Raw genomic sequence first — 27731 nt, 5'->3', positions numbered from 1 at the left:
CCTATGAAGGCTTTTGGCCTCTTCCATGCAATAGCTACCGACACTGTGTGCACAGAAATCAGCGTCACCAGCCCAGACCACACCACTGCTGCAACAGTGCATCCAAATCCTGGGCAGTAATAAACATTAACTTGGCTAAAACGTATGGAGAGACCAGAGCAAACTACTCCAAGCACACCCAAAAACCACACCAGTTCCTCTCCTGGTGTGACCAAGAACTTCACCTCTGCTGGTGACTGCAGTGCTCTTCAACAGCCAGTGCCGCAACTGCATCACAGCTTCTCCAGACCGCTTTCAGACACTACTGTTAGGTGCTACGAATTAGGAGCAAAATATGATTTGTCATCAAAAAGCAGGATTTTTATTGTCAGGCTTTTGCTTGTACTCACAGAGAATCAAGGCAACAAACCCAATTTGGGGAATCTTCTGAAGATCTTCCCCAACACTACCTACATAGAGAGTTGAACACATTTTCCCAGATATCTCTAAATGTATCAGTGGATACCAAATTAAATACCTTTTAATAGTCCCTTTTGGGTGACAGTTCATGAAGTTGTGCAGTCTTCACCCAAATAAAGGCTGGCGGCAGTGCCAACAGAGCACACCAACTTGGGGTGTCCCGAGTTTGGGATTTCTGGTCTTCCAGCACCTCCCAAGCTGATACGGACCTATTCTTACACATCTCCTGCACCTTACGAGGGATGGAAGTACAGGAAAGTAAGGCCAGGAAGAAATCTGCAGCAGAGAAAATACCCCCTAAATTGACCAAAGCAGCTGTGTTGTAAGCAGTATTCCTGCCTGTTTGCCCTGGGTAGATGAGCGATGCAGTCTCCTCCCAGAGGCTTTCAGCCAGATGTTTGCAGTTCACACACAGTTCACAGCAGCAGGACTGGGAAGGTCTATGGTGACTCACAGTGACACATCAAACCTTCCACACAGGATGCCAATGATGGGGAATGCAGGGTCAATAAATGTTTCTTTTAAACTCATCATCTACTCAGACAGCTTCTAGTAATTTTTTCCTCATCCAGTAGCCTCAAATCTCCAGTGTTTAGAAATTTACCCATAAAAAGAAAAATGCATTGTTTATAACTGCCCTTTTAGGATAATAAGTGACACCAATTACTTGCAAGAGAGCTGTAGTTTCAGATCTGTAGCTCTGCAAGTCATTCCATTGTTTCCTAGAGGCATTTACTACCATATGAAATATCAATCCCTCATGAAAACCACAAGCTTCCATTCCCAACCAGAAATCAAGAACTGGCACCACGACAACCGACTTCAATGTTTTCAGACAGACAAATTACCAATGGATAAATGCCATTCCATGTGAGAAAGTGGCAGTGTGTACGTACAGATGTATGCAGAGTCACTCTGCTCAGAGAGCAGAAGAGCAGTGATGTGCAATGCCAGTAATTTAACCAGTTAACTCACGCCTGCAGAGCGCCGGTTGATCTGCACTGAGCATCCATCCCTTCCCAGTGCAGCGTGAAATCCCTGGAGAGGAGGAGCTGGGGAACAGGCTGGGAGGTAAAGCAGGTAGAAAGCTGCATTTCATTCAATAGGGAATGATCACGGGAGTTCGGTTTATTTAGAGTTCAAGCATTTGCATGGCGAGCAAGAAATGCTTGCAAGCCCACACCTGGTCAGCTCCCACAGATGCCCAACTGTCCGAGTGCCCAGGTAATTAACCTCAGCCTCCCTGTCTTGGGGCTTGCAGTTGCTCAGGGTTTTCCAAGTCTCACAGAATCATCTAGGTTGGAAGAGACCTCCAAGATCACCTAGTCCAACCTCTGTCCTAACACTAACAAGTCCTCCACTAGACCATGTCACTAAGCTGTACATCTAAACGTCTTTTAAAGACATCCAGGGATGGTGACTCAACCACTTCCCTGGGCAGCCCATTCCAATGCCTAACAACCCTTTCCATAAAGAAGTTCTTCCTAATATCCAACCTAAACCTCCCCTGGCGCAACTTTAGCCCATTCCCCCTCGTCCTGTCACCAGGCACGTGGGAGAATAGACCAATCCCCACCTCTCTACAGCCTCCTTTAAGGTACCTGTAGAGAGCGATAAGGTCACCCCGAGCCTCCTCCAGGCTGAACAACCCCAGCTTCCTCAACCTCTCCTCCTAAGACTTGTTCTCAAGACCCCTCACCAGCTTCGTTGCCCCTCTCTGGACTCGCTCGAGCACCTCAATGTTCTTCCTGCAGCGAGGGGCCCAGTGTCTCCTCACTCCATGCTTTTTACATCTTCTTCATAACCCTCCACACATGCTGGGAATCAACAGTGAAAAGAGCTGAGGTTTTATGACGAAATGATGACTAAAGAACATTAGGGCATTCAACTATGGTGAACTCAGAGCATCCTAGGGGTGAGGAATCCCCACAAATTACACAGCCCATGAACATCAGCACCAGGGAAATTGGAGCAGGAGGGAAGCGAAGCCCAGGCACGTTGCAAGGAGCTGAGGAAAGAAAAAGAAAGCCAGGGGCAGATAGAGGAGAGGGGCCAGAAAACACAAGAGTGAAGCCAACAGGGGGTCAGCAAGAAGATCAGAGAAACCACATTTGGTTGAATCATCGGATCATTCACAACTTCCATCAAGCAAGTGACTCAGCATTGCAAAACTGCACGCAGTACGCTCCTCAAGCCAGGCAAGCGGGAGCCAGGAGACCCACCAAGGAACCCGGAGAAGGTCCCAAAGCACAGGAGACACCAAAGCAGTGGCAGGGAGGCATCAGCACCAGAACCAGAGCAGGGAGAGCTGGACCACACCGTGCACAGCAACGGCTGCAGCCAGGAGGCAGTACCGGCTCCAGGAGATGCAGATATGCAGAATACCCACAAATAAACTATGCTCGGGAGCTCAAAGGCAGTGGCATGGCCTCTCCAGGGCTCATCCCCCAGGACTGGCTGCACAGCCCGGCTCGCCGCAGGGGACTGTCGGGAAGAACATCCCACACGAAATCCCATAGGATGGGACATGCATAGGACTGCAGATGAAAGGACTATAAATAACCAACATAATCGGAAACGGACCACAGAAGTCCCTGGACAAGAAAGATTTCTTTTCACTTAGTTAAGCAATCTTAATGCTATGATACCAAGAAGCATTTTTTCCAGAAGGGAATGATTTGTCATTCCATTAATCCCAGTAAGAGATAGTACCAACACAAACGGAGCATTTAGTTTACAGCTTAAGAAAGTATCATGAAAAGGGACTGCTTATCCCTCTTGAAGACAGAGGTTCAATACAATCATTTCCTTAAAGCCCCTAGAGAGACGTTACCTTTGAATTAAAAGAGTTGCTTTCCAAAACTATAGACATTGAAGCAAAATGTACACGGAAAGGAAAGAAAATCCTTTTTACCAACAAATCTGCTCAGGATCCCTGGCACTTTTCCCCCCTCAGAAACAAGCCAGCCCACGTGCCAGGTGCTCACCATGGCAGAACCAGGCCTTTTCTGGTGCCCAAGGAGGCTGAACTATAAAGCAGACCTTGAAAAGATAAATCACAAGATGAAAGCAATTTGCTGAGAACTGGACTGCTGCCAACTCGAGACTTTGCCGAGCTCACTCAGCCCTGGAACCAGGGAGAGAACAAACGCTGCAGACAAACCACACGGCCACGCGCACACCGTCCGCTTAGACACAGAGGGGTGAAGGAACAACAATCCCTGTTATCAAGCAGATTTTGATGTGTCATGGAATTCAGGTGTTTTATTTTTAAAAGATTCCCAAGATGTAGCTGGCCTTTCTGTCGAGAAGGGCCGAGCCCCCCTTCCAGCTCAGCCCGCCTAATGCTGGGACCAGCTCTGCACCCAGCCCTTCCCTCAAGAGCATCCCAAGCCCCTGACGCTGAATTGGAGGATTCCCTTGCTGCCCTCCCAGAAAATGTGGCACACAATGCAAAGCAAAGCCAGATAAACTGTTCTCCAAGCACTTCTCTCTGCAACAAAGACAAGAACATTACTGAGAGCTGATCCACAAATCCACAAACCCCATGTCGTTGCAAGATCTCAATATACCACCTCTACAAACAGCTCACAAACCTTCCCCTCCCTCCACAAAAACAGCCATGCCCCAAAACAAATGCACAGATAAACCCTAAAGCTATCTGGAATTCTGCCTCCTATATACAAGATAATACTGGCTTACCTACACACAAAGAAATCCTATAATAGTTTTTGGATACTATTTCTGAAAGAGGAAATTTTGAAATTCTCCATTAGTGAACACAGCTGTGTTGTGTCAGAACTGCAGGCATGATTACCACTGGAAACTTCTCTTTGATGACTATCACATTGGAATATCTGAAACAAGTAGAAGCATGGAAACCAGAAGAGCTTTGCCACCCAGTTTCAAAACAAAATGCTGAAGATCACTGAATAATACATAGGGGGGTTGGGGTTTTGTTTTTTAAGTCCTCTCTCGAATAGGGCTGGACCAGCAGAAAAGAGATTAAAGACTGAGGTTGGGTGGTTTGTGTTTAACTTAAATAAAATTTCCTTACCGTTTCTGTTCCTTTTTGCAGTCGAAGAGTCTCCACTACTGTAGGAGCTTCTGTAGAGGGAAGAGTCTGAGAACTTGCGATGGCCTCCCTCAGAAGTACGCGGTGCCTCCCGTGAAGGCTCACAGCACGGTACCAGCCCGTACCTGTGGCCTGGCAGGCTGTGGAAGGCAGCCTCACCCCCACGGCCCCGGCCCTGTTTGACAGCTGCACGCTTCTGCAGGCGGCAGCTCTCTAATCTCACAGCACAAAGGGTGTGCTGAGCGCCCGGCCAGAGCGCTCATCGGTGCTGATGGGATGGCCAACGCCGCCCTCGCACGAGCACGTTGCTAGAAAGAAGTCGCTCTGACGGCAGCAGAACGGGGACGGGCCCCTCTCACACGCACCCGAGAGCGGTCGGTCACATTCAGCGTGCAGGCAACGCACAGCAAACATGGTCATATAACGCATCTGCTTTCACAGGCACGCAGGGGAGACGAACAACAACGTGCCCTCTCAAACCCACGCCGCTCACAGGCTGCCACGGGCCGACAAAGCGACCCCAAGTCCATCCTCAGGGAAGGCTTTTGCCTTAAGCTGCCCAAATATCGCAACGAGTTTGGAACAGAGCTAGTAGTGCCACAGGTCCTCGACACAGGCACCCAAGCTTGTCCTTCACCTACAGCCAGCGAAGCTTCCCTGGGCACACCGTGCCTGGGCCAAAACCAGACTTGTGCTGTGGGACAGCCGAGGCCGCACAGCTCCTGCGGCTTACGGGCCGGTTACAGAACTCGTGTTATTTTCTGAACCAACTTTAAAACGCGTTGTGGTAGCCACTAATAAGCAAGACTCGATGAAGAAGAGACACGTAAGCGTAGGCTGAACTGATTTTATCCCACATCCCAGCTAAGGCACAGGTAGACAGCAGCCAGCCCGCACAGGAGCTACCACAGCACTACCAGCAGCAGCAGTCGATGCACCGGGACCCCAAGGACACAAACGGTACCAGCACCACCCTTGCAAGTGCTGCACGATGAAGGACATCAATGCTACGCTCTTTATGCTGCAGTTTTAAGTATTACAGTAAACTAGAGGTTGCAGATCAGTGTCATTCTTCATTTCCATGAGAAGCAGCAGCCCGAGATTTTCGCTTGCAGCCCTGCCAAGGCCAAGCCAGCTCCCTGGAGCTTTGGGCTGCAAATCAAATGCTACTGAGCAAACCAGAAATTTTTCAGTAAGCTCAGCAAACAATAGTTTCCAAGATTTAAAACTACAAAAACATCTATGTGTCTGTGTCAAAACTGGTGATTAATCCTTCCAGCAATTCAGGGCCAGCACCACAAATAGCAGCTATTTCTGCTGCAAAAACACCACCCAATCGCAACTCGCTCCATCCCCTAAAATAAGTGCTCTGCCATGTATAGTATTCCCAAATGCCTCAGTGCCATCAGCATCCCAAGAAGGACGCAGGACAGAGGAATTGGAGAAAACTTTGGAATTTAAAGAGTATGTGAGAAGCGATAAAGAGCTTTAAAGCTACTTTATATAACCGCACCAAACAACTGCTGGCCATTAAAACAACTGATCTCTTCACTACTCATGTTGAAACCTGCAAAATGTAAATCAAGCCTTTGTGAGGCCAACTAAAATAGAGTCCCCTCAGGGCTCTGCAAATACCACAGAGAAGGCACTGAAGCACTGGGCAAGCCATTCCCAGCCCGGGTCCAACAACGTCTCCCGAGGATTTCCCAACAAATTGCACTGCTAGGGTGCTGTGCTCGGCGCAGAGGACTCTTCCAAATTAAATGGCTTGCACGATAAGAAGCCTTTACTGACGAAAGATTACAGATGCAGGATAAAGCTGCTGCAGAAGGAAATGCGCATCAGGAACTGAGCTCCTTAGCCTGTCCCCCTCCATGCTCAGCTGTTTGGGAATAACCAACACCACGCTGGGTGAGCCGGCTTGCCGAGTAGGCTCTCACCAGGGCAATGAGAGCATCCCCTAAAAGCCCTGATTTGAAAGGCAAAACTAGTAACTGAGAAGGAGCTTAGGCTGGAGTCGCAGTGTACTTGTGCACTCACAACCCCATAGTGTCAACGTAAGTGCTAGGAACACTCTGCCAATGAATCAATCACCATTTCTCAGGGTTTAGTTTTAACTACTTATGCAAACCTTTACGCGCCAACAACCCACTTGCTCGATTTAGTTCCATGGCTGTTTCCTAGGAAGGCAGCACCCAGACACCCTGCAAGGTTTTAACAGGACAACCTGCGGCGACTGCTTGCTTCCCAGCTGCATAAACCGAATACTTGAATTAGGGCATGTTTTGTAGCCCTTCCTTAAAAAAAAAAAAAAAAAAAGCTGCCTTTCTGTGCTTAAAAAAAAAAAATCTATTCTGCTACAAACAACTGGCGAATCAAACTGAAGCTGAACATAAAAACTGGCATCTTGCCTGGGTTTCCTTGCAAATGCCTTCAAATGGCAGTCATGCCCCAAAGTACGCTTTGCAGGCACAGTATATATAACCAAGCATCGTTACTCTCCTCACAGCCAAATAAAGGACTGCGCGGTTAGAGAAGGGGGAGGTGAAGGAACCTCACAGCCCGTTTCTCCTAACAGCCAGGGGCTTTAACGAGTTTTTCTTTATCTTACATTGACAAGATGCCGACCGTCATGGTGAGGGGTGCTTACAGGCCAGCCTGCAGCACCGATTTCAGAAGAATCCATGAGCAGCAGGGCTCAGCTCTAACCGCGACCCAGCCCCACAAACACAGCTGACGTGTTTGTTACAACAGACGGCGCCGAGGAAGAGAGGACAGAAGCAGGGCTGCTCTCAGCAGAGCCGCCGGTGTGCCGAGGATGGACGCTGCCTCTTCGTCTGAGGAACAAAATGCTGGGATCCCAACAGCTGGAACCAAGCCTTTGCCAGCACCGGGAATACTCCATGCTTTTTCTTGTCCTCTTCTTCCAGTGTTTAAAGCTTTACCCCAAGGCTTTGTTTTGCTGTATGAGGGGTCTAACTAGCAAAGCTGTGCTAAAACATGCACACAAAGTGCTGGGGAGATGCCAGGACTGTCCCAGTGCTGCAAGCAGAAGTGAACGGCACAGGCTGTAAAAACGATGGGACTCTCTGACTTCAGAAACAAGCAAAGACAACTAACTACATATCACAGCATCTCAGCTTCCACGTTCAGCTTAAAAGCCATCATCACTTCCCCGAAGTCCCTTATTCTTGGAAGGCATGGAATAATGGGGGAGGGTGGCACTGGAAAAAAGAAAGATTACTTTGGGCAAGTCTCAAACAGAAAGAACTCAGCCTTCGGAGCTGGCAGCTGGGGGAAGCGAGGGAATGCTTTTAAGAAAAGCAGAAGGGAAGGACGTGGCAGTGCGCTCCCGCTCTCACCCATCAGCTCACTCACACGCGAACCAGAGCCACGCTCACTTCTCCAGAGCTCTCGGGGGAAGGCTCTTACTTGGAGGGCCTTGGTGCTCTCTCATACAAAGGGAAGAAGCGTTTATGACTGCTCATATCCATTTCTAGAAGGGGTGGTAATTTCTCCTCTCTTCTGTGAGCATCGTAACTTTTGGGCTGAGACCTCCTGTCCACACACACCTGCAACTTAATAATGCTGACCCACACTGTATTTTCTGCACCAAGCTGTTTGCTACCATCCGATTCCCAAGCTAAGGTTTTTAAACTTGAAGTGTAAATTCTTAGAATTACCAAAGAAGTTACAAGCCCCAACAGCCCACTTTCACATGTTGACAACAGACTTGTGTTTCTTATTTGCCTTCTGCCGTGGCCCTCGGAAACATTACCCTGCCCTATACAGGCCGAACATCATTGTACATTAATCAAGACATCCCAAGGTGCCAAAAACTCAGCGCAAGTCAGCATTCACAAGCTGGAGGCACAGAGGGGATGCTGCCAGCCCTGAAGGGGCACACAGCAGTGCTGAGCAGCCAGGATAGCAGTGCTTTCAGGAGTAAAGGCGGCTGCAGAATCAAGCGGGTCCTTGGAGCTTGTGCAGAACCAGATGTGTAAGAGGGCTTCGTGCCCCCAAACGCCTCACAAAACCATACAACATCACTTGCATCAGTAGCTTAACACTTCGCTATTAAGTCTTCTTAAAATTAACTCCTGCCACCATCATGCCCAGAGCAAGCATCTCACAGTTGGACAGGCAGCTTTCTCTTAAAACAAACCCGAAATCCAGGTGATTGACAGAGACCACATTGCAGTGCCACAATATTAATTTGTCAGCGATGTTTTAAAGATGGTGTTTTCATGAAAGACACGAGCACACTTCTTCAAAGCCCAGGACACAGCACGTTGTTTGTTCCAGTATGTTAGAAAAGCGGATTGTTTTTCAAAGAATATGTATGTATATATATTCACACACACAGCTGCACAGGATCAAATACAGCAGTAATACAGTTAAGCCCATAAACTAAGGCTTACCTTGATAATAAAGGGTTATGATGACGTTCTATTAATAAATGAAATCAAATCTTAGCTTACTGCTTTCTCCAATGATGAGAATAACAATTCCCGATGCACAAAAATAATGAGAAATAAAGCAGAAGAGGAGGTGTTACTGCCTGCCCTAACCCCGGCTCGCTCCCCTACCCCGGTATCGACGGTGCGTTCATCCCAGAGCTCCCGACACGAGGCACCGCTGCAGGACAGGGGTTCTGCAGGTGGCTGCAGCCAGCAGTGCTGCTGCCACGGGAGCCCACGGATCGCCTCCGCCGCATCACGCGCGGGAGCGTCCCACCCGGCCACCCAAAGGTCCCCCAACCCAACGCCCACCTCCCCGACCCCAAACACAGCTTCGTGCAGGGGGAGGCGAGGCGCGTCGCTGATGCTCGAGCCGTGACCCGCCCTGGGGGTCGACACGGGCCCTGCGGCGAAGGCTGCACGGAACCCCCGGGTCTGCGCAGTTACCCCGGGTTAATTACCCCAGGGCGATGACCGCCGAGGGGCTAATTGCCCCCGAGGGCTGCGGGGGGGGGGGGCCGCCCGGCTCCGCCGCGGCCTTACCCAGGTGCAGGGTGAGGTTGACGGCGGCGGGGTGCTGCACGCCGGCCAGCATGCTCTGGCTCTGCCACCAGGTGGTGTCGGCCTGGCTGTTGTAGTCGGTGAGGAAGGCGGCGCCGTGCCGCAGGTGGGGCTGGGCGGCGTCGCAGAGGTGGCACGACTGGGTGACGCCGGTGACGCCGGTCTGCACGCAGTACTCCTCGGCCGGCGACCCGCACGTGTTGGTGGCCACCACCGTGGCGTTGAAGGCGGCGTTGACGAACTCGGGCATGCAGCGCTGCGGCCGCCCGCTCCGCTCCTCCGCGCACTCGTCCATGGCGGCGCCGCAGCCGCGGGGCAGCGCCAGAGCCGCCAGCGCCGCCAGCACCAGCGGCAGCGCCCGGCGCCCGCCGCCGCGCATGGCGGCGGGGCTCGGGCGGAGGGGGCCGGGGGGCGGCGGGGGCTCGCTGGGGCCGCCGCGCAGCTCCGAGCCGCCGACTCGCGCCCTGCTCCCGCTGCGGGCTGGGCCGGGCCGCGCCGCGCCGCCGGGCGGAGCCGGGCGCGCTGCCGAGGGGCGGGCGGGCGGCGCGGGGCAGGCCGGGAGCTGCCCCCGGCCGCCGTGGCCCGGCCCGGCCCCGCCGCTGGAATGCGGGGGGGGAGGGCGGGGGCGGCCGCTGAGGGGAGGCGGAGGGCGGGGAGCCGGGGGCTCGGCGCCCCGCCGGTGCCGCTGAGCGAGGGGCTCCGAGCAGCCCGGGCGGGCAGGGCCGGCCACCCCGAGCGGGAGGAGAGGTCCTGCTGACGGGAGGACGGGGTCGGTTAGGCTGGGAAGCACCTGAGAGAGCACCAAGTCCGAGCGGGCGCTTGGTTCTTTCCATCAAAACCCAATTCGTTCTCTTGGCCGCGATTTCTCCTCTGATACGCGTGTTTATAGTACTCCAGCGGAGCGATGCAGCCACGTTTTGTTCACCAAGCTTGCGCTGATCTCACCAAAGTCAGAATTGCATCTCTATGAGCCTGAGCTGTGCTCGCTCTTCAGCGCAGTACCTGCTGAAACGGTCCGTCAAAGCTTTGAGTCTATCAAAGCATCCCAGTGCATTCCCCAAAAATACATTTCTTTTGCAACACACAAAAATAAATAAAATACTCTCTTCCCACTTAGCTGTTTGAGCTCACATAAATGAAGCAGATTTTAAGTGAAGTTACCGATTACCAACTTCATGTATGAAACTGCACAATTCCTTTTCCATGGAAAAGGCTCCATGTTTTCAGGGCTTACAACCAAAATCTGTTTCATTTAGGCATTGGGAAACCCTTCACTGCTGCCAGTTTACTGACCCAGACTCGAATCTGAAAGGGAAGTTGTCACAAGTAATAATTGTGGAGTCGGTATTTAGCTGGTGCTGATCGAGCAGAAGGACAGCCCAGGTAACTTCTCTAACTTTCCAATGCTTACAGGGTGAATAACAGCAACAATACCTTGGTCAATAAATTCTTATGACTGGAAAATCCCACGAAGTAGAGTGAGTCATCCTGTGTGGGAGGAGTTGCCTGAAAGGAAGGAAGGACTGTTAAATAGATAGGACTTTAGTCTGGGCACAACAACAAAACTTACGGGTAACCATCAAAAAAGAACAAATAATATTTGTGCATAATGTTGGTAACTGTGCTGGGCTTAGACAGCATGGGGATAAATGAAAGAACGGTGAAAAAATGACATGGCTGCTTCTTTGGAAGCAGGTTCAAGTATTCAAGCACTTATTGCCCCAAATTGCACTAACTGCAATGATATCAAGGCTCAGAAAAACATGCTCTATATTTAGCCAAGAGGTGGTCAGGAAAAAATGTATAAAGATAACTGTACAAATTGGCACTTTATTACTTTAATTCTTCTTTGAGGTACTCAGATCACATTAAATGAATGAGAGCAAGAGGGGAGAGAGTAAGAACAAAGAGAAGAAATGTGAAAAAGCAAAAGCACCATAAGAACCTGAGAGGAAACGGCCTTTTGTATAATAGCACCACTTGCAGGAAATAGAAGAAGAAAATGGCTATTTTCTTTCCATCTGATCAACAACAACAAAATTGCAACAAGGTGTTGTACACCCACAAGCAGTTTGAAATAAATTAGAAGCACAGTTAATCTCTATCCTTCCACAGCAGCTCAAGCAAAACACTAACACACCTATATAAAGAGCCTTTTTACTTTTCTGCAAGGAACAGATGAGGCATGCTTGTCTTGCAGAATTAAATTAAGTAGATACATTTGACCCATTTGGGGTTATAAAGTCCAGAATGTTTCTAGTAAGCATCACAGGACAACATGCATTTTAAGTTTTGGTCTTCCCATACTCATTTATCATCATTACTTGTTCATGCAAAAAAATTCAATGCATACACTAAGGAAAACTGTTCACAAGTTTTAGACTGTCAAAGCTGAGCCTGGTTGCTCCATGGGTCTCAGTTATTAAAACAGGTTGTTAAAAGTTATCCCCACAAAGAAAAACAACAAGCACGCACTACTAAATGTAGGTAAATAGATTGAGGATCCCCAGATGAAAACTGCTCAACACCTAAACATTTCACTGCATACTTTTATGTCAGTTTACACTAAAAAACAAATGACAGAAAAGCCCTGTGCTTGCCATCAGTCTTACAGAGTTATCAGCCACCGGAGAAGGCACCCAAGCAACCTTATGTTACTGTTCACAATCTGCCTGTTTTGGGAGATGTAGGAGGAAGTTTCCAGCAGCTGCATTTGAACAATTTGCCTCTCAGGCTGGCACAGCCAGCAGCGGAAGTGTGTGCAGTGGTGGGAGATGAAGCACACTTGGCTCTGCCCTGCCATGACCCCCATAACGCAGAGGCTTCCCACAGGCCCGTCTACTTTTCTCAGTGGACACAATCCAAACAACAGTAATTACAGCAGACATCCACTCCCCGTCCACCAAATAAACAAAAACACTTAAAAGAAAGCAAGTCAGCAGATTTGCCACAGGGTCAGTACAAAAAAAAAAAATTCAGAAACGCTGGGTGACAAAATTCAGGTGACTTTACAGGTATATGTGAAAAGAAACCACACTGTAGTCTCCTGTAAGGTATCAGCAAACACAGAGAAAAACTGCTCTAAGCACTTTAATTTTATTAAGATAAAAGCAAAGTTTTAGGCACCCTTGATTTTCTGTATAAGTTGAAATCTTTATTTTAAAAAGTTGGCTTAAATATTTTGACTGACAATTCCAGCTGGGATAATCTGTATAATTACACTGAAGCATACAAAATACTGCAGATTTTAATCAACTGATCCATTACATCTTTCTAGTGTCCGAAGTGAAACAATCAAAGTACAAGATGTGATTTCAATTCCATTCCCGCCAGCTCAGTGCTGCTTCAGTCTTGGCATCAACTGCAACAACGAAAAAGCTTGATTTATTCAGGCAACAACCTACAGGCACAGCTGAAACTGAAGAGAAAAGTTGTGCCAGAGTTAATGTACCTCACAGCTTATTCCAACAAGGAGTGCAGGAACTGCAGATGGGGAACTACTTTAAGAATCTAATGATCTCTTTCTGCATGTAATGCAACAAATGCAACTTGGAACTAATACTAAAAATGCACAAGAAATGCAATTCTGTATTAAGATATGGTTTAAGGCCATCCTGCTTAGAGAAGTCCTGCAATCAACAACAGGTCTGCAGAGAATGTGAATTATTCTGGTAAATGTCTGAGGTTTCAGTATAATCTTTGTCCACTATCAACAGCAGTAAAAGTAAAGAATAAACCAGATAACTGTGCTAGTTACTAAATAGTTATATATATCATGGTTTTATGGAAGCAGAGATTTACAGCATTTATAAATAAAACTGGAATAGAAACTGATAGCTGTGAAAGCAGAAGGTGTTTCATAAAATGTTTTATTTAAGTCTGACTTTCTAGTCACTCTTTTGCAGATTATCCTAAATAAGCCCATTCAGCAACTATCGGTAGGTGAATAAAAAAATCTCTAAATTTGTTAAAATCTCTAAATGTGTTAATGAAAAGTAATCTGCTTCTTACAAGTTTCTGCAAACCTAGGAGAAATGGAGACAGAAGCACATCTACTCTGGAGTGGGTCTGGGATGTATCCTAACCTTCTCTTCTAAGACTGTAATGTGGCAAAGAAATAAACTAAAATGAAAATTAAAGATGAAAGGACTGTGCAGTTTTTCATCTTCATATTGTGGATTCAAACACATCCCATCCTTTAACCAAAAAACATTTTTGCTTAATAGCTGTTTGGTGGTGTATATGAAATTAATTAGTAATCTCTGTTTTCTAGCAGGTGAGAGTTTTATCTTTTATCCTTATCCTCTCTTTTCATTCTCTTCTCCAAGACCTCCACTTGCCTGACCAATGCCACAATGAACTCCTGCCTTTGTAAAGCGCACTGACGACTGGGAAACGGGCACACATGGATGGGTGAGTTCAGCCTTGAAACATCCAGTGCACTTCTTAGAGATGAGATGTTCCTCAACACTCCTCTTCTCCCCTTGTAGCTCTCCCAATCTCAATCAATACACATGCAGTGCACTGCAAGGATGGAAGTGTGTGAAAGGAACTGGTTACACTTATCTCTGTATGCTATTACATCTCTAAAATATAGCCAGCAAATTCACCAAGAATAGTCTTAAGCTCAGTGTCACCGTTGTCCATTGAGGTATGCTCTGCCACCAAGAAGTTAAAGCAATGCTTAGCTTTCCAACATGCTGTAAAGAGCAGGAATCGTTTACCCAGACCCATTTGGATAATGTCTGAGTCCTGTTCTTCACTGACATGCCCAGCAATGCAAATCCTTCACATGCATGAGCTGGAGCTGTTTACACTAACTGTAAAGCATTCCCAGTAGAATTATCTTCCAAGGCTGATAAAATGCTATCCCAGAAAGTAGCGCAAGTTCTGGGGGTGGTCATGAGTATATCACCATAAAGGATGTTGACCTATGTGACCACAGTCAAATTGTTTAACAAACATCCTTCCTGAGCTTCCAGCAAAATTCCCAAGATCTTTTGCAATACACAGCTGGATAACTCCTTTTGCCCAATGTCTCTAGGCTGGCATTTTCTTCCCAGTTAATTCTTAAGTATTGTTTATGGTCACAAACTGTTTTTTTCATAGCATGGTCTGCCAGTTGTCTTCTCATGACCATTGTTTTATTAATAATAAAACTGGTTGCTGTTTCATCACTTGTAAAACCCTTCTTTTCCTCATAGAAATGGCTGTTGAGAGCAACCCTAATTCAAGTGTACCCCTCATTTTAAGAACTCTCATTTATAAGTTTAATGCTCTTTTAAGCATAGTTCTTATGATTTCCAAAAATAAAAAATAAAAAATAGCACAGCCTCTAAGAAAGTTAGGTGCAGAAAATAATTGGTAAGAAATCAAAAAGGATACTCGCTGATTAGCCCAGAAGCCAGACCAAGCAATGGAGACAGTCCTGTAAAGAACTGTGGACAGAAGTTGCAACAGACTCTGATTCATTTGGACTGCTTCTAGAAGGAAGCCTCATCACTGGAAATCCAGGATTCCCAAACTTCCAAGGTCAGATCAACCATCTAACGGAGGGGACAGTCAGTTGAGAAGTCTTCATCTTTCAGATGACTGATTTTAGATGAGCAGAGCTCACGTTTCTCCTGCTAAATAAATAGTTTGTCTTGCCAAGCAAGCTGCAGTTTGATTTGCTGTTATTCCTGAAGAGTTAAAACCTGGGTGCCCGGCTGGACAATGGTAACAATAGCACGTAATTTGGGGATCTGTAGATTCACTGGTCACCCCAATTGCTTGTTCCTCCTCTTAAAGCTCCTCGGCAACCTGTCTCTGCTCCCGTGTGGAAGTGAACTGAAGCAGAGTTGTTTCTCCTTTACATGAGTTGGAGCACACAGTGAACGGTGAGGACCTGCAAGGAGTTTGACCCTACAGAGCTGTCTTTGGGATACGTACCCATGCCTGTTCCTGGCCATGTATCTGGCGTGCCCCATCTCTAGTCTTGGTTCTCCCCAGCTCACTACGTTCTCCCCTGCACTGCCTGCATGCCTGTTGGCAGTCAGACAGTGACCAGCTGAGAGGACAGAAGACACATTCTCTGCATTGAAAAAAAATACTACTGCAAAAGACTAAATAGTCAAAAGAAGCAATTCAGGGAAAATCTGTTCAGCCCCTGTAGCCAAGGAGCAAAAAATGAAAATACAGTACTCAGACTGAACACAATCTTCTGAATATACAGCTGTTAAGCCCTATAAATTCACTGCAAAGCTACAGAGCATACATGAACTACAGTTTTCAGAAGTTTGTGACACAGACATCTTTAGGTAGACATTTGCAAGAACACTCAAAGTTTATTTTTGACATCAAGATCATTCTCCTATCAAACACCAATCCCTTGATCTAGAATTCAGAAAGAGCAGTGTCACAGTGCAGCACACACAGTGGCTTTGACATAAGTTGCACGCTGCAGTACGCACCGACATTTCTGTCTGATCCAAATCACTCTGCATACTACATGCAGTTTCGGTGAAATAAATAGTCAGTTTGGCAAAATTACAAACAGCTGAAAGGTCAAGGTCAAAAACGCCACAGGTCTGGCAATGCTACCAGTTTTGTTTACAGTCAAATAAGGAAGGCTAATTTTGTTTCAGCAGAAAAGAGGGCATAGGCTAGAGGTTTGACCTTCCTACCAGCATCGCGATTGTACTGTTGACTTTTTTCATGTTCCTTGTCAGATCACTTAAACACTGTATCCTCATTCCTTCCTGACTATAAAAGCTTCTGACACCTATCCATTAACACAATGCTACACCCACCGAGTGCTCTTGGGCAACGTGCCATCCTCACTGGTCTGTCACATCTTTTTAAACTGAACTCTGCACTGTAAGTCACCAGAAAGGACCATCTTGGTGGGGTAACACAGTACCATTACTGCCTTAATATTACTTTACATCTCCTGTCTTTTCTTTCTCTGACTCCAGCCTGCCAGGATTTATGGCTCTTCTGTATTGTGTACCATTGCTAAGCCTTCTAAGTAAGTTAATAGCAGTCAGATATAGGTCTAGTGAGCTTCTGAACAGCACCCACAACTCCTGCTGCAAAAAGCTGGGAGAAGTGCCAACACTCTAGTATCCTACCCTTCCTTCCCTTGTCTTTGAGCCAACAAAAGCTTGTCCAAAGACCCATCAGGCTGGGTCTTGTGGGAAAGAGGATACCGTCTGTGGAGGCTAGAGGCTGTAGCTAGGGCTGTGTCTACCCTCTCAGTCATCAGCTAAAGAGAAGGGAAGTCACGTCCCTTGGGATTAAGTCTTCCAGTCTTCCAGTCTCGCAATCCTAAGAGGCACTGTGAAAAATGTAAACGTGCAAGACCCGTTCTCTGGTAGTTGTCGTCCATAGCTATCACAGGACTGGAAGACATGCTAATTTTGCAGGCACTAGGAATTAATTCTGATCCATAAAGCAGAGTGCTGGAACCTCATTAGATGACATCTTGAGTCCTGTTCTTCACTGGCACAGCTATGCAAATCCTTCACAGGCAAAACACATGTTGGAGCAAATTCCTTTTTCCTTTTTCGTGTCCGTAATTTTTTGAATAATAAGAGAATTTAGTCTCCTACTTTTAGGCATTCAAATAGCTATGTAAACTCACACTACTAATTATGGATTATTAAGCAAAGTGAAAAATTAGGGGCTGTCAGGGAAGGAAATGACATTTTTAAACTCGTAAGTGGTCATCATAAACAATAGGAAAATGTCTAAAATGCCTTATAAACATTGTTTACTGATAAATGTCTCCTGTTTTGGCTTTTGATGTACCAGGAGCAAAGTACCTAAGGAAAAGATTTGAAAACGTATTAAAATAACTTTTCATAGTTATAAGATGTATTTTGCTTGCTGCGAACGTCAACATACTGCCCACATTTTCACCTCTCCTACTCAGTGCAGCATGGAAACATAAGAAAGACAAAGAGGTGTTCAGAAAAATGCCGTGATTGCAAAGGGATGGGTAATTCTAAAACATGTGTCCTGCTCTTTTACTTGTCCGATCTTTAAATAGGAAATCTGTACTCTCTTCAACTGGTACTAATTTCTTTTGTTTTGGAGCTCAATAAAATCATTACATCAGAGAACTTAATTCAATTAAAAGCCCTTAACTGAGTAGATGAACTGCAGTATTTATCTAATAATTAATTTTAGGTATGTTAATTTACTCTCAGTTATTACCCTCACCTATTATCATGTCATTTTAAAATCATATGAAAAAGTTAAAATCAGTATTTATTGCATTGATTTATTAAAAAATGAACTGCAATCATCTGTCATGGGGTTAACTTACCGTAAGCACCAGGAGAGTGTACAGAGCATAGGCTACAGCTTTATATGGTGATCATGTCAATCTCTCCCACTCCTGTTTTCTGGCAAAGATTCATCTCAGATGCCTGTTGGTTGAAGACAGTTGTACTTCAATTAGCATTGAAATGACACAGATATAGATAGATACCAGAACATGCTTCTTAAAAGTTATTTCCTACATGATTTTAAATCACAGGATACTCTTTAACATAGCACCTCGTTGTCACTTATTGTTTTTTTAACCTAGAATGTGCTTTTCATTGGTCCACTTGTGGCTTGCATCATTCTCAAAACACATTTCACACTTCCTTTCAACCACTGGCTTGTGGCAACCAAGTTTTTGCCACCCGAACTGTTTAACTTCAAAGGTTAAGAAAACAAAAAGCCTCCAGAACATAAACATCTTTATGTAGTAACACATACCTAGCATACCATTTTCATCAACGCTTCAGTGCAGCTCCAAAAGTTCTATAATAGTATCTGAAATGTTTTATGTGTTTGTTCACTTCCACATTTTCGTATATTTAAAACTATGAAGTGTTACTACATATGCATATTAGTAGGGAAGTGTATCTTACTGAATGCTATTGATTTATCAGTCATCACCAGATAACTTTCTGAATTTTATACACTCATTTAAGGGCTCTACAAACCCAGACAAAATAGACACATTCGGCTTCCCTTTCATTTTACCAAATCAGCTATCTTTCTTCTTAAAATGATATTGGTTGCAAAACAGGTGAGTTGGATTTAATAATTTTAGCCAGATAGGAATCCCTCCAGGGTACTCCCTTCCAGTTCATTTAAGCAAACATAAAGCTACTTTCCCACACTGTAGCCAAAAGCATGGTAAGCTTCCAGATAATCACTAAGAGTTCCTTTTAACTTGTCCCAATTTGGGAAAATATTTAAAGTTGTTTCCCTTCTTTCTTTCTTTCTTTTTGTTTTCTCCCCACCTTTTCTTTATGTTTTCCAGCCATTTCTTGGCCTGCCTGGATATGAGATTGTCCCAAAGTCCCAAAGGAGCCAAGCTGCAGGAGAATTCCCAGGTTTCCACCTTTAGAAGGAATCAGGCTTGAAAGCTTTTACTAGTATTTACCTCCAATACAGGAGTCCACATTTTTAACTAACTCTGTCTTTCTGAACAAGAGGCAGTAAAAACTATTCAGTCACTGGAAGCCACATGGCCAAATCTCAGTTCAGCAACATCTGGATTTCTAAACAGAGAAAAAAGAATGAATAACAGTGCACAAATAGATGGCAGATAACTTTATTAGTCCCCTGAAGTGTACAACAGACAGTTAGCATTTTTCTCATACTGATCCCAAGTACTCACTGTCAAATTTCCTTCCAAGTCACAGTTGGGACAGCAGATGTTCTCCCAGTGTGTTATTCTCCTCACATCATGCAGTCAGGACTGCCAATTTTTTCAGGTTCCAGAGTACAAACAGGACTTAGCTCAATGAAGCAATTGTTCATCCCACTACAAATTATGTATGATAATTCTGCAAGCTTCTGTTGAATTCCTCCTTCAGGGAAGCTAGAATGTGAAGGGGTGATGAGAAGACCTGGTGGCACCAGGTGAGGTGGTAAGGGGTAGCTTGTGGTTGCTCTCAGTAAGGATGCTTCTTGCCGTCCTGCGCATCTGGAAGAGCACTGGACAAAGCATGTCACACTCACTGTGAAGTCACTAATGCACCATTAGTTTTTTTTGGTATATATTTTGGGAATTTAGGGAATCATCAATGCTAGTTCTCTATAAAACGATTTGTGTGATCAACAGCAACATACAAATTTGATGTTCTTTGGTAGATAAGACACATACAGATTTATTCAGAGACATGTTATAGAACCATTTTGCCAGGGCTGCAATATAAAGAAAAAATAATGAAAAGTACTGATAACAACTCTCACTCAGCTGAATATCTTGAATAATCAAAAGTTAGTAGGGGGTGTAGGATACAGCAACTTTGAAGAAGGAGATGAGCTGCCAGATGGGCTATTTCAAAGAGAGAGTGCTTACCAGCATCATGGTGCTTTGAACTGGTCAGAAAGATTCCCAGTCTTCACAACAAGGACAGAGAGCCAGTAGTTTATTTTGTTGTTGTCCCAACCTGAACTGTCACTCACTTTCAGATTGTGGCATTGCATAGGGCCATAATGACTCTTCCGACTACGTTATTGTTTCTGTAGCTGTGCAGCATTTTTCACATTTCCTGAATTCTTCACATTTCCTGAAACTTGAGGAGTTTGAAATCTCCAGTAAATGGCTGGTTTGAAGAATGATTACCAGGAATGGCAGGAAACAAGTGGGCTTGTTAGGTATGTGCAGTCCCGGAGCAGACAAGAGGCAGACCAGTCCTGAAACAGTGAGATATCAGCGGGTTAGTGCAACAGCAGAGCAGCATCAGATACTGTATGAGCTGGGAGGCAGCTGGCAGACTAACCAGGTACTCTGAGACACAGACACACCGATACGAGCATTACGAGATACAGCCTAGGCGTGAATCCAGCAAAGTGAACACTGCAACACTTTTCATGTGACAATACATCATTTAGATGCAGATTGCCTTGTTTGGTTTTTTACTTTGTCTATTAACTACTCTCGTGTTTCTTTAGCCTATTCTCTCCTCTTTTTTGACGGTTTTCCTCTTAATCTGGGCCCACAGACAGAACTACACAGGTAGTTTTACAGAATAGTGCAAGGTAATACATGGGGAAGGTACATCTTTTGTTCTGAATTCTTAAAACCAGGCAGAGGGTGCCAGCAATGCAATGGCAAATAGCTTTTGGAAAAACTGAAGATGAAAGAAAAGAACTGGCTTGGAATTTGGAAGACTAAACTGGAGCGTATCATTGTCAATTCTGAAGATTTAATTACACCTTCTGTTGGAATAGTTGTTGAGGTAGCTTCTTTGCCTATATTGTGTACCAATGACATCCACGATGATATCTATCTTGTTGACCCATGAAAACTCATGATAGGTAAATGACCTATGTAGTCTATTTAATATAGCAGCATTTAACCAGGGGTCTCTCACAGTGAAAGAAGTTATCCTTCCGTGGGATAAAATGAACATTACTAAGCATAGTATGTTGTCATTAGAGATTTTTTTATTTTTTTACTTAGAAAGAAAACTCATGTTCTCTTTTAAGACTTCAGTTATGTAAACACTTTCATCTCCAGATTAAGTTCCCAGCCGTCTCTTGGATAAGTTAACTAGACTGAAGGCTTTTCCTTAGACCTGTTTTTGACCTTGGATATTTTGTGATCACTTCAAGCTCTCTCCAAATTTTTAATGCTATGATAATGCTGGATGTGAAGGTTGGGCACATTTTAAAAGTAATTTTTCCACTACCATATGCTGAAGTAATATTAATGTTTTTATACACGTACGCCTTGTCAGTCACTGTGTGTTCAACTCCTTTTGCTCACTTATCAATGGTGATTTTTAAGCCCTCCTCAGAGACAGCATTCTATATAGCCAGCTGTGCAGCTCTGGTTTTACTAAACTTGCTTTTCTGACCCAGACTCAGAATATGTTGAGAACAATAAATAAATAAATAAATAAATAAATAAAAATCCTGTATCCATGTTTAAGCTTACAGTAACTTCTCCTGCTTTCATCTGTTTTGGAAAGTCTCCAATCAGACTTTGAAGGTCACCCTTGTACAGACTGAACCTTGAAAGTTTAAGTCTGAAAATGGAAGGCTCGGTGAAGCTGGAAGAAACTCAGAATAAGGTATATAGTGTGGGAAAGTTAAATAAGCTATTTGCAGTGTTTAGACAACTTTGAATATATGTCGTGCAATGAGTGAAATAACCATCTTGTAAAATGTAAATTCAGAAACTAGCATTTGGGACACTTAAATAGACTTCTGTTGCTTACTTGTTGATGCTGGTTACTATAGCTATCTGATGAAGCCACTATTTTTAATGTGTATTGCACATAGTCTCAGAAATATTCTGCCTGGAAAGAATTACAGAAAGCAAAGATGCTACTCTCACAAATACTGATTTTTTAGTTTAATGTTATAGACCATTTATTTTTATGGAATTTTCAGGAATCATAAGAAGCTTTGTGAACTGAATCACAAGATCATACAACCACATTTGTCTCTGTAGTTCCGTGTGTGTACAATGATACAAGTGCAAAGAGGTACTTAGATATGTAGCCTGTTGTCTAAAATAGGCTCCTTGCAAGCAACCTCAGAGTTTATCATCTCAGCTCAAAGTTGCCACATCTTTTGCTGAACCATTTTCTTCTAATTTAGAAAATATACAAGAGGCCTGGTTGGTAACAATTTGGAGGAACTGGACTATTGCATAACTTTACTGGAAGCCTACCTTGTCAAGGGACAGGACAATGCTGGATTTGAGTTGCCCAGGCTTTGGAAATTGTGAAGTATTTGGCACTTTTTGGCAATTTTACCATTCACAGATGATAAAATTTTAACAAAGGAACTGTATCTGTAGCAGAAATATTGGAAAGCTTACTTTGGCTTGATAATAGTACAAGAGGAATCACACAGAAAACTTGAATCTTAAGTGCAATAAAACTGAAAATGCATTTTGAGTAAATCCATGCCCCATAGCTAGGTAGATGTTCTGGCCCAACATGCTGACCTAACGACTGAATTGTTTAAAATTTCTGTCAAGCAAATACAATCTTGAAGACTAAAAGATAAAACTCTTTTCCTAAGTTTCAAAACCAATAATTTTGAGCTTTGTTCTGAGTTGGGGAAGAAAGAGTAATCTCTATCTGAAACTCTTTAGGCTTTGAAAACGTGAAAATGCTTTCAAATTTAGCTGCTTTGCTTCATTTTTGTTGCCTCCCACTTAGAATAAAGATTATAGAATGGCAGTCTGTAATTTGTAAGAAGACTTTTCTCATAATCATTTGACTTGGTTTTTCTCACTTTATGTACCATATAACCTACTTCAAAAATCGCAAAGCCTCTTAGCAGGGGAGGAGGTGAGGGTACCTTGAGCATGCAGTTGATGAAGACAACGCATACACAACTCCCAGCAGAGAACAGCAACAGTTATTTGCACAGTGGGTTTTGTTTCTCTTAGTCTGTGTTGTTAATAGTAGTAAAAGTATCATATATGTAAATAGTCCTCAGAATGTTGAAAGATTATCATGTTATTGCCAAGAGTGAGCACACAGGATCTGCTTCCAAGCAAATGCAAATGCAAAACCTTTTGTTTTCAGTCCAATACAAGATCACCTCCTTCAGCTTTATTAGTGATGCTTAATGGTAGTCAGATGGCTGGTTGCTGCTCTTTGCTCCAAGGGTTGGGAACATGCTGGTATTAAAGCTGGAGTTTAGCTCTGACTCTTCCACTGACTGATGCTGATTTTTAGTGGTCATTAGCATATGCAGATGAACATATTTCTGCATGACTTGCCCTAATTTACAAAAAAAACCACCAAGAACAATGTTTTGTTCACTCAAATTCTGCCCCAAATTCCCGTCCTCCTACGTGTGCCAGATGCTTTGTGATCTATTACACTGTAATCACACAAACACAGAAGCTGCTATGGAAAAGGAGAAAAGCCCTTCTGAACTTCTGTGATAACTGCGCTTCGGGGCAGGCTGCTACTTCCCACCGCAGTGCCGTCACGTCAGGGATGCTCGCAAGGCCGAGTGCCTCTGGTACACTGGTGCCTTGCCTGAAAAAGCTGGAAGATCTTCAGTTAGCTCTTTGGCAGGCACTTTGTCTCTCAGCTGTGGGAAGGATTTCTGCAGGATGTTGATCCACCACCGGTATCTGGTTTCATTCAGTTCTTTGTGGTTGGTGTGGCTTAACCCACCTGCTGTTTCATCACCCTTGCTCATTTTCTCCTTTTTTTTTTATCAGCACAGTAGAGCCACCCAGCTTCTGCTGGCACAGGCCAGCGTATAAAAGCACACCTCTTGTACCCAAGTGCACCACTCAAGTGCAAAAAACAGATGAAGCCTCTACAGATGAAGCTGCAGGATTATTTTTCCCTTCTCCTTCTGTCCTTTTGTGGTAGACTGCTGCCTTGCCCAAAGATGAGCTAAACCAAACTCCAGTCCAAGGCTATTGCAGAGTTTCTGGCTATTCATGCAAGCAGCCTGACAACTCCACCAGCCAAACTAAATGTCTGTGTTAGCCCTAAGGGAGGAGGATGAACCATTTTATGGCAGCTGTAAAAGGTCATACAGTAAATACCAGTGCTACTGCTCATCTGTTGTCCCAGCCGATCCAGTTTGGGGAGAGGGGGTGTAGTGTGCATGCGAGCGAGCTGTTCAAAGCTCTCTCCTGGCTCTTCACGGTTCAGGTTACAAACTAGAGAACTGGAAAAATTTAATTGAACAATTTGTAGTTGTTCCACCTATCTTGAAATGGTTGTTCAAATGAGGTAAATCTCAAAACTTGAAAAAGACTTGAAAACCTGTGTCCTGAAATACACATTTTGCCTTTTATACATAAATCCGTGCATGGTCTGGAGTTTGTTTTTGTTTATAAGGGCAGAAGCACTAGAAGACATTATTAGATTCTATAAATATCTAAAAACTCAATGTTGTTTCACTATCAGAGTCTGACTAGAAATATTCTTAATTTGGCTTTTCTTAAGTACAGAATCAAACTGTTTTCACTATTGTGATTGGTTTTCATGTTATAAGTTTAGTAGCGCTTTCCTTCTGTTTCCATAGTTTTTGCAACATGTTTTACATTTTCACATTTCCTTAAGTTTTATGTCTTCACGGGGATTTATTTGGGATACTGCTTGAAACATCTAATGTTACTAATCTCAAAATCGTGAGAAACTAAGAAAATTTTGCTTTTTTTGTATGCTACTAATTATATTCTGCAGAAGAACAGCTAAGTTTTATTGTACTGGAGTGCTCCCTACTCTACCTACCCACAAATGATAGGTATGCCAGAATTTACTCTCATTTAACTATATTATCTGCAGTCTTTCCATATTAGGAAAATTATTAAAAGCTTTTACATTTTAGCATTTTAAATTTTCTTAAATCTTCCTGCTATACTGATACATATGTATATTCTATATCACTGCTCTATTCATTTACAGATTGTAACATGAATATTTCCTTTAGATTATTCAGTGACTTCATTTGGAAGGGCCAGGATGATGCTAACAAATTAGTGGCTTCAGGATCATAGCTCATTTCAAGAACATGTCTGTACATCCACACTCTAAACAGGCAACTTTAAATGATGTTAATATTGTAAAATAAACCATTTAAAAACTAAAAGTGCCACAGCTCTAGATATGCCTGTGAAGCTGCCATAATGCATTGCTGTAGTCTTGAACAGAACAGGCATGATCACATGCTACTTTTCCACCCTCTCCTGAGAAAACAGCTCCTGGGACTGCCTGTCCATCACTTTCCTTCATGTGCTTCTGAAAGTCCTGTCAGACTTCAGAAAAACCGTCTCAAGGGCTGACCTTCATAGATAATTTTCAATGAGTTCAAATAGTACAAATACGCAGACAATTACATGCAGTGAGCTCACATACTTTAAATGCAGTTCTCTAGCAAACAATCGTTTCTGTTGTCCATAAAACAATTACATTTTTTAATCAAATGTCTACTTCTGTTAATGCAGAGCTTGAGTGGTATCCACTGAATGCACAAATGATTTATTAACATTTGCATTTAGTCCATCTTACTATGAAGCAGCTTTCACTGCTTGCATATCCATCAGCTAATATGCGGCTACACACAGCATACAATATAAAGAAATATGTTTCACATGTGAAACTGGGTTAAATTTTCTGTTTGGAATTGCATGGGAAATCTGGCAGTGTCAGGGAGAATTTTTTTTTTCCTGATGTAAATAAACATATAAATCCCTTAATTATTATTTGAGTATATATCAGAAGGACTCAGGAATAGAAATACTTTGCATTTTAAGAGGGATAGTGTGCAGAGCTTATTAGGCAAAATGTTCTATTTAGTATCTGGCACAGAATAGTAAAAATAGTGAATAAAGATATATAAACAGATATATAAGTGTATATATATATATATATATATTACTTTTTACCATAATGCATCTTTGTATTAATAGATAACATACTGTGTTTTGATTCCAACATTTATAGCCATGGTCTTTAGTTGTCCTGAGACTTTTGAGTTCTGATCAGCACCTGGTATCTATGGATTCTTTCTTCTGCCCTGGTTCTTTAAATTCATTTTCAGAAAAATCTTCTGTTGGACTAGAAGAACTCTTAATGTCGAACTCTACCCTTCCAGCCACTACAGATGCATGAGCAAAGCTCGTGCTTTGGCCAGTGCCAGACTCTGAGTCACGCAAAGATTTTTAGAAATTTAAACCTTATAATACTGCCATGGAAAATACTACACCACTGGGAGTTTCTCACAGAAGTTTCCTCCCCTGCAGGCCATGTCCATACAGTTCCCTCACTGCAGGGTTTGGATTATCGTAAATCCTCAAATTCTTTCTTGCCACCAAATCCCAGAATTGATCAGGCTGGCAGTGTGAAGGGATGAAAAGTATAGAATCACAGAATATCCCCAGTTGGAAGGGACTCATAAGGATCATTGAGTGCAAGTCCTGGCACCACACAGGTCTACCCAAAAATTCAAGAGGTAGAGGATAAGTATAAAACAGATGTAGAAGAACATCTTCAGGAATGTCATTTCTTAGCGCATTGAGTTGTTATGTAAAAATACATATAATTATAATATATATATTATATATATATAATATATATATAATTATAATATAAATATAATATAATACATATAATTAAAACTAAATAAAACTATAATAGATCCACCTCCCTGTGTATCTGCATTAACTTCAGAGTCTGTAAAGGAACCGTATGTCTGCCTTAGACTCCTATGTGCCACCTACTACATATCTTTTTACAGAGGTAGGACTAGACTTTCAGCTGTTTGTTCTCCATCCTTTGGTGAGAATTTGTGCCGATGATCACAGCAATAGTGGCAGTCAGCACAGAGCTACACGACCAATCATGTTATTATTCTTTGTGCTCACTGTGGTTGAAAATTTTATTTTTCTTGCAATGTGTTCCTTTCAACATCTTTTCTTGGAAAAAAAAAGCTGATGCAGTTGGGACAACTCTTACTCCCCTCCACCCCCTTAAAAAAAATAATAAGTTGGCTACAATGAACGACTAACTCCTTTAGGAGAAGGTAAGAGGAAAAATGGATAATTACATAGCAGACACCGACTATAGGACTATAGTTAAGGAGCTTAGTTATGCACAAAAATAGTAGTTAGGAAAAAAAAAAGGGGGGGGGGGCAATTCTTCATTTATAGTCTCTACGTACAGTCTTTCTGATTATTTTTTTTTTGCAGGCCAAAGCACTGGAGGAAAACTTGAAATTCCTCTCCCAGAATACAGTCCTGGTATCTAAAGAGTCAGCTGCTTTTGCAAAGAGCTAAGAAAAAGTATGGTGTAGTCGATTTTTAAATTGTACTTAAATTTGCAATTTTACTTTCACTTTTTTTAGTTCACTCAGATCTAGGAAGTGGGGCTCATTTGTTTCTGCACAGGTGAAAGACTTTCCTACAGATGCTCCACCTCAGCAACATGAAAACTTGAATATGGCTTAAGAAAGTTGGTACTGTGGAGGCCACATGGTCATTTTGCCCAGGACAAAACATGGCTGTAAAGTTATCCATGTCAACTAAAGACATTATTATTAGATCTTAGCATTGTGGTCTTTTATAACTTACCGCTGTCTTTATGAACTGTAGCTCTAAAGCAGTCCTGATCAATGGTTCTTAGCAAATGTTAGGAAAAAAAAAATTACCAGAGCTTTTAATTGGATTTAAAACTTTAAGTGTGAGA

The 27731-nt window shown here is 43.6% G+C and overlaps 1 protein-coding gene and 1 long non-coding RNA gene across 2 annotated transcripts in view; both read right to left on the bottom strand.

Moving 5' to 3' along the window:
• Positions 1-9934, bottom strand: part of LAMC1 (laminin subunit gamma 1) — a 63890-nt gene extending 53956 nt beyond the window's left edge. Inside the window, exon 1 of the mRNA XM_035537506.2 lies at positions 9538-9934. Within this exon, the coding sequence (XP_035393399.1) occupies positions 9538-9934 (397 nt within the window). The remainder of the gene's footprint in view (positions 1-9537) is intronic.
• Positions 9935-17805: 7871 nt separating this feature from the next.
• Positions 17806-19679, bottom strand: LOC118243542 (uncharacterized). Its single transcript, XR_004777287.2, has 3 exons — positions 19220-19679; positions 18983-19100; positions 17806-17969 (listed from the first exon to the last, which is right to left on the bottom strand). It is a non-coding gene; the product is annotated as an uncharacterized LOC118243542 (long non-coding RNA).
• Between the last annotated feature and the right edge of the window lie 8052 nt (positions 19680-27731).

Source organism: Cygnus atratus, chromosome 8 (assembly GCF_013377495.2).
Source record: "Cygnus atratus isolate AKBS03 ecotype Queensland, Australia chromosome 8, CAtr_DNAZoo_HiC_assembly, whole genome shotgun sequence".
Taxonomy (NCBI): Eukaryota; Metazoa; Chordata; class Aves; order Anseriformes; family Anatidae; genus Cygnus; species Cygnus atratus.
This window is presented reverse-complemented; position numbering and strand designations above follow the sequence as displayed.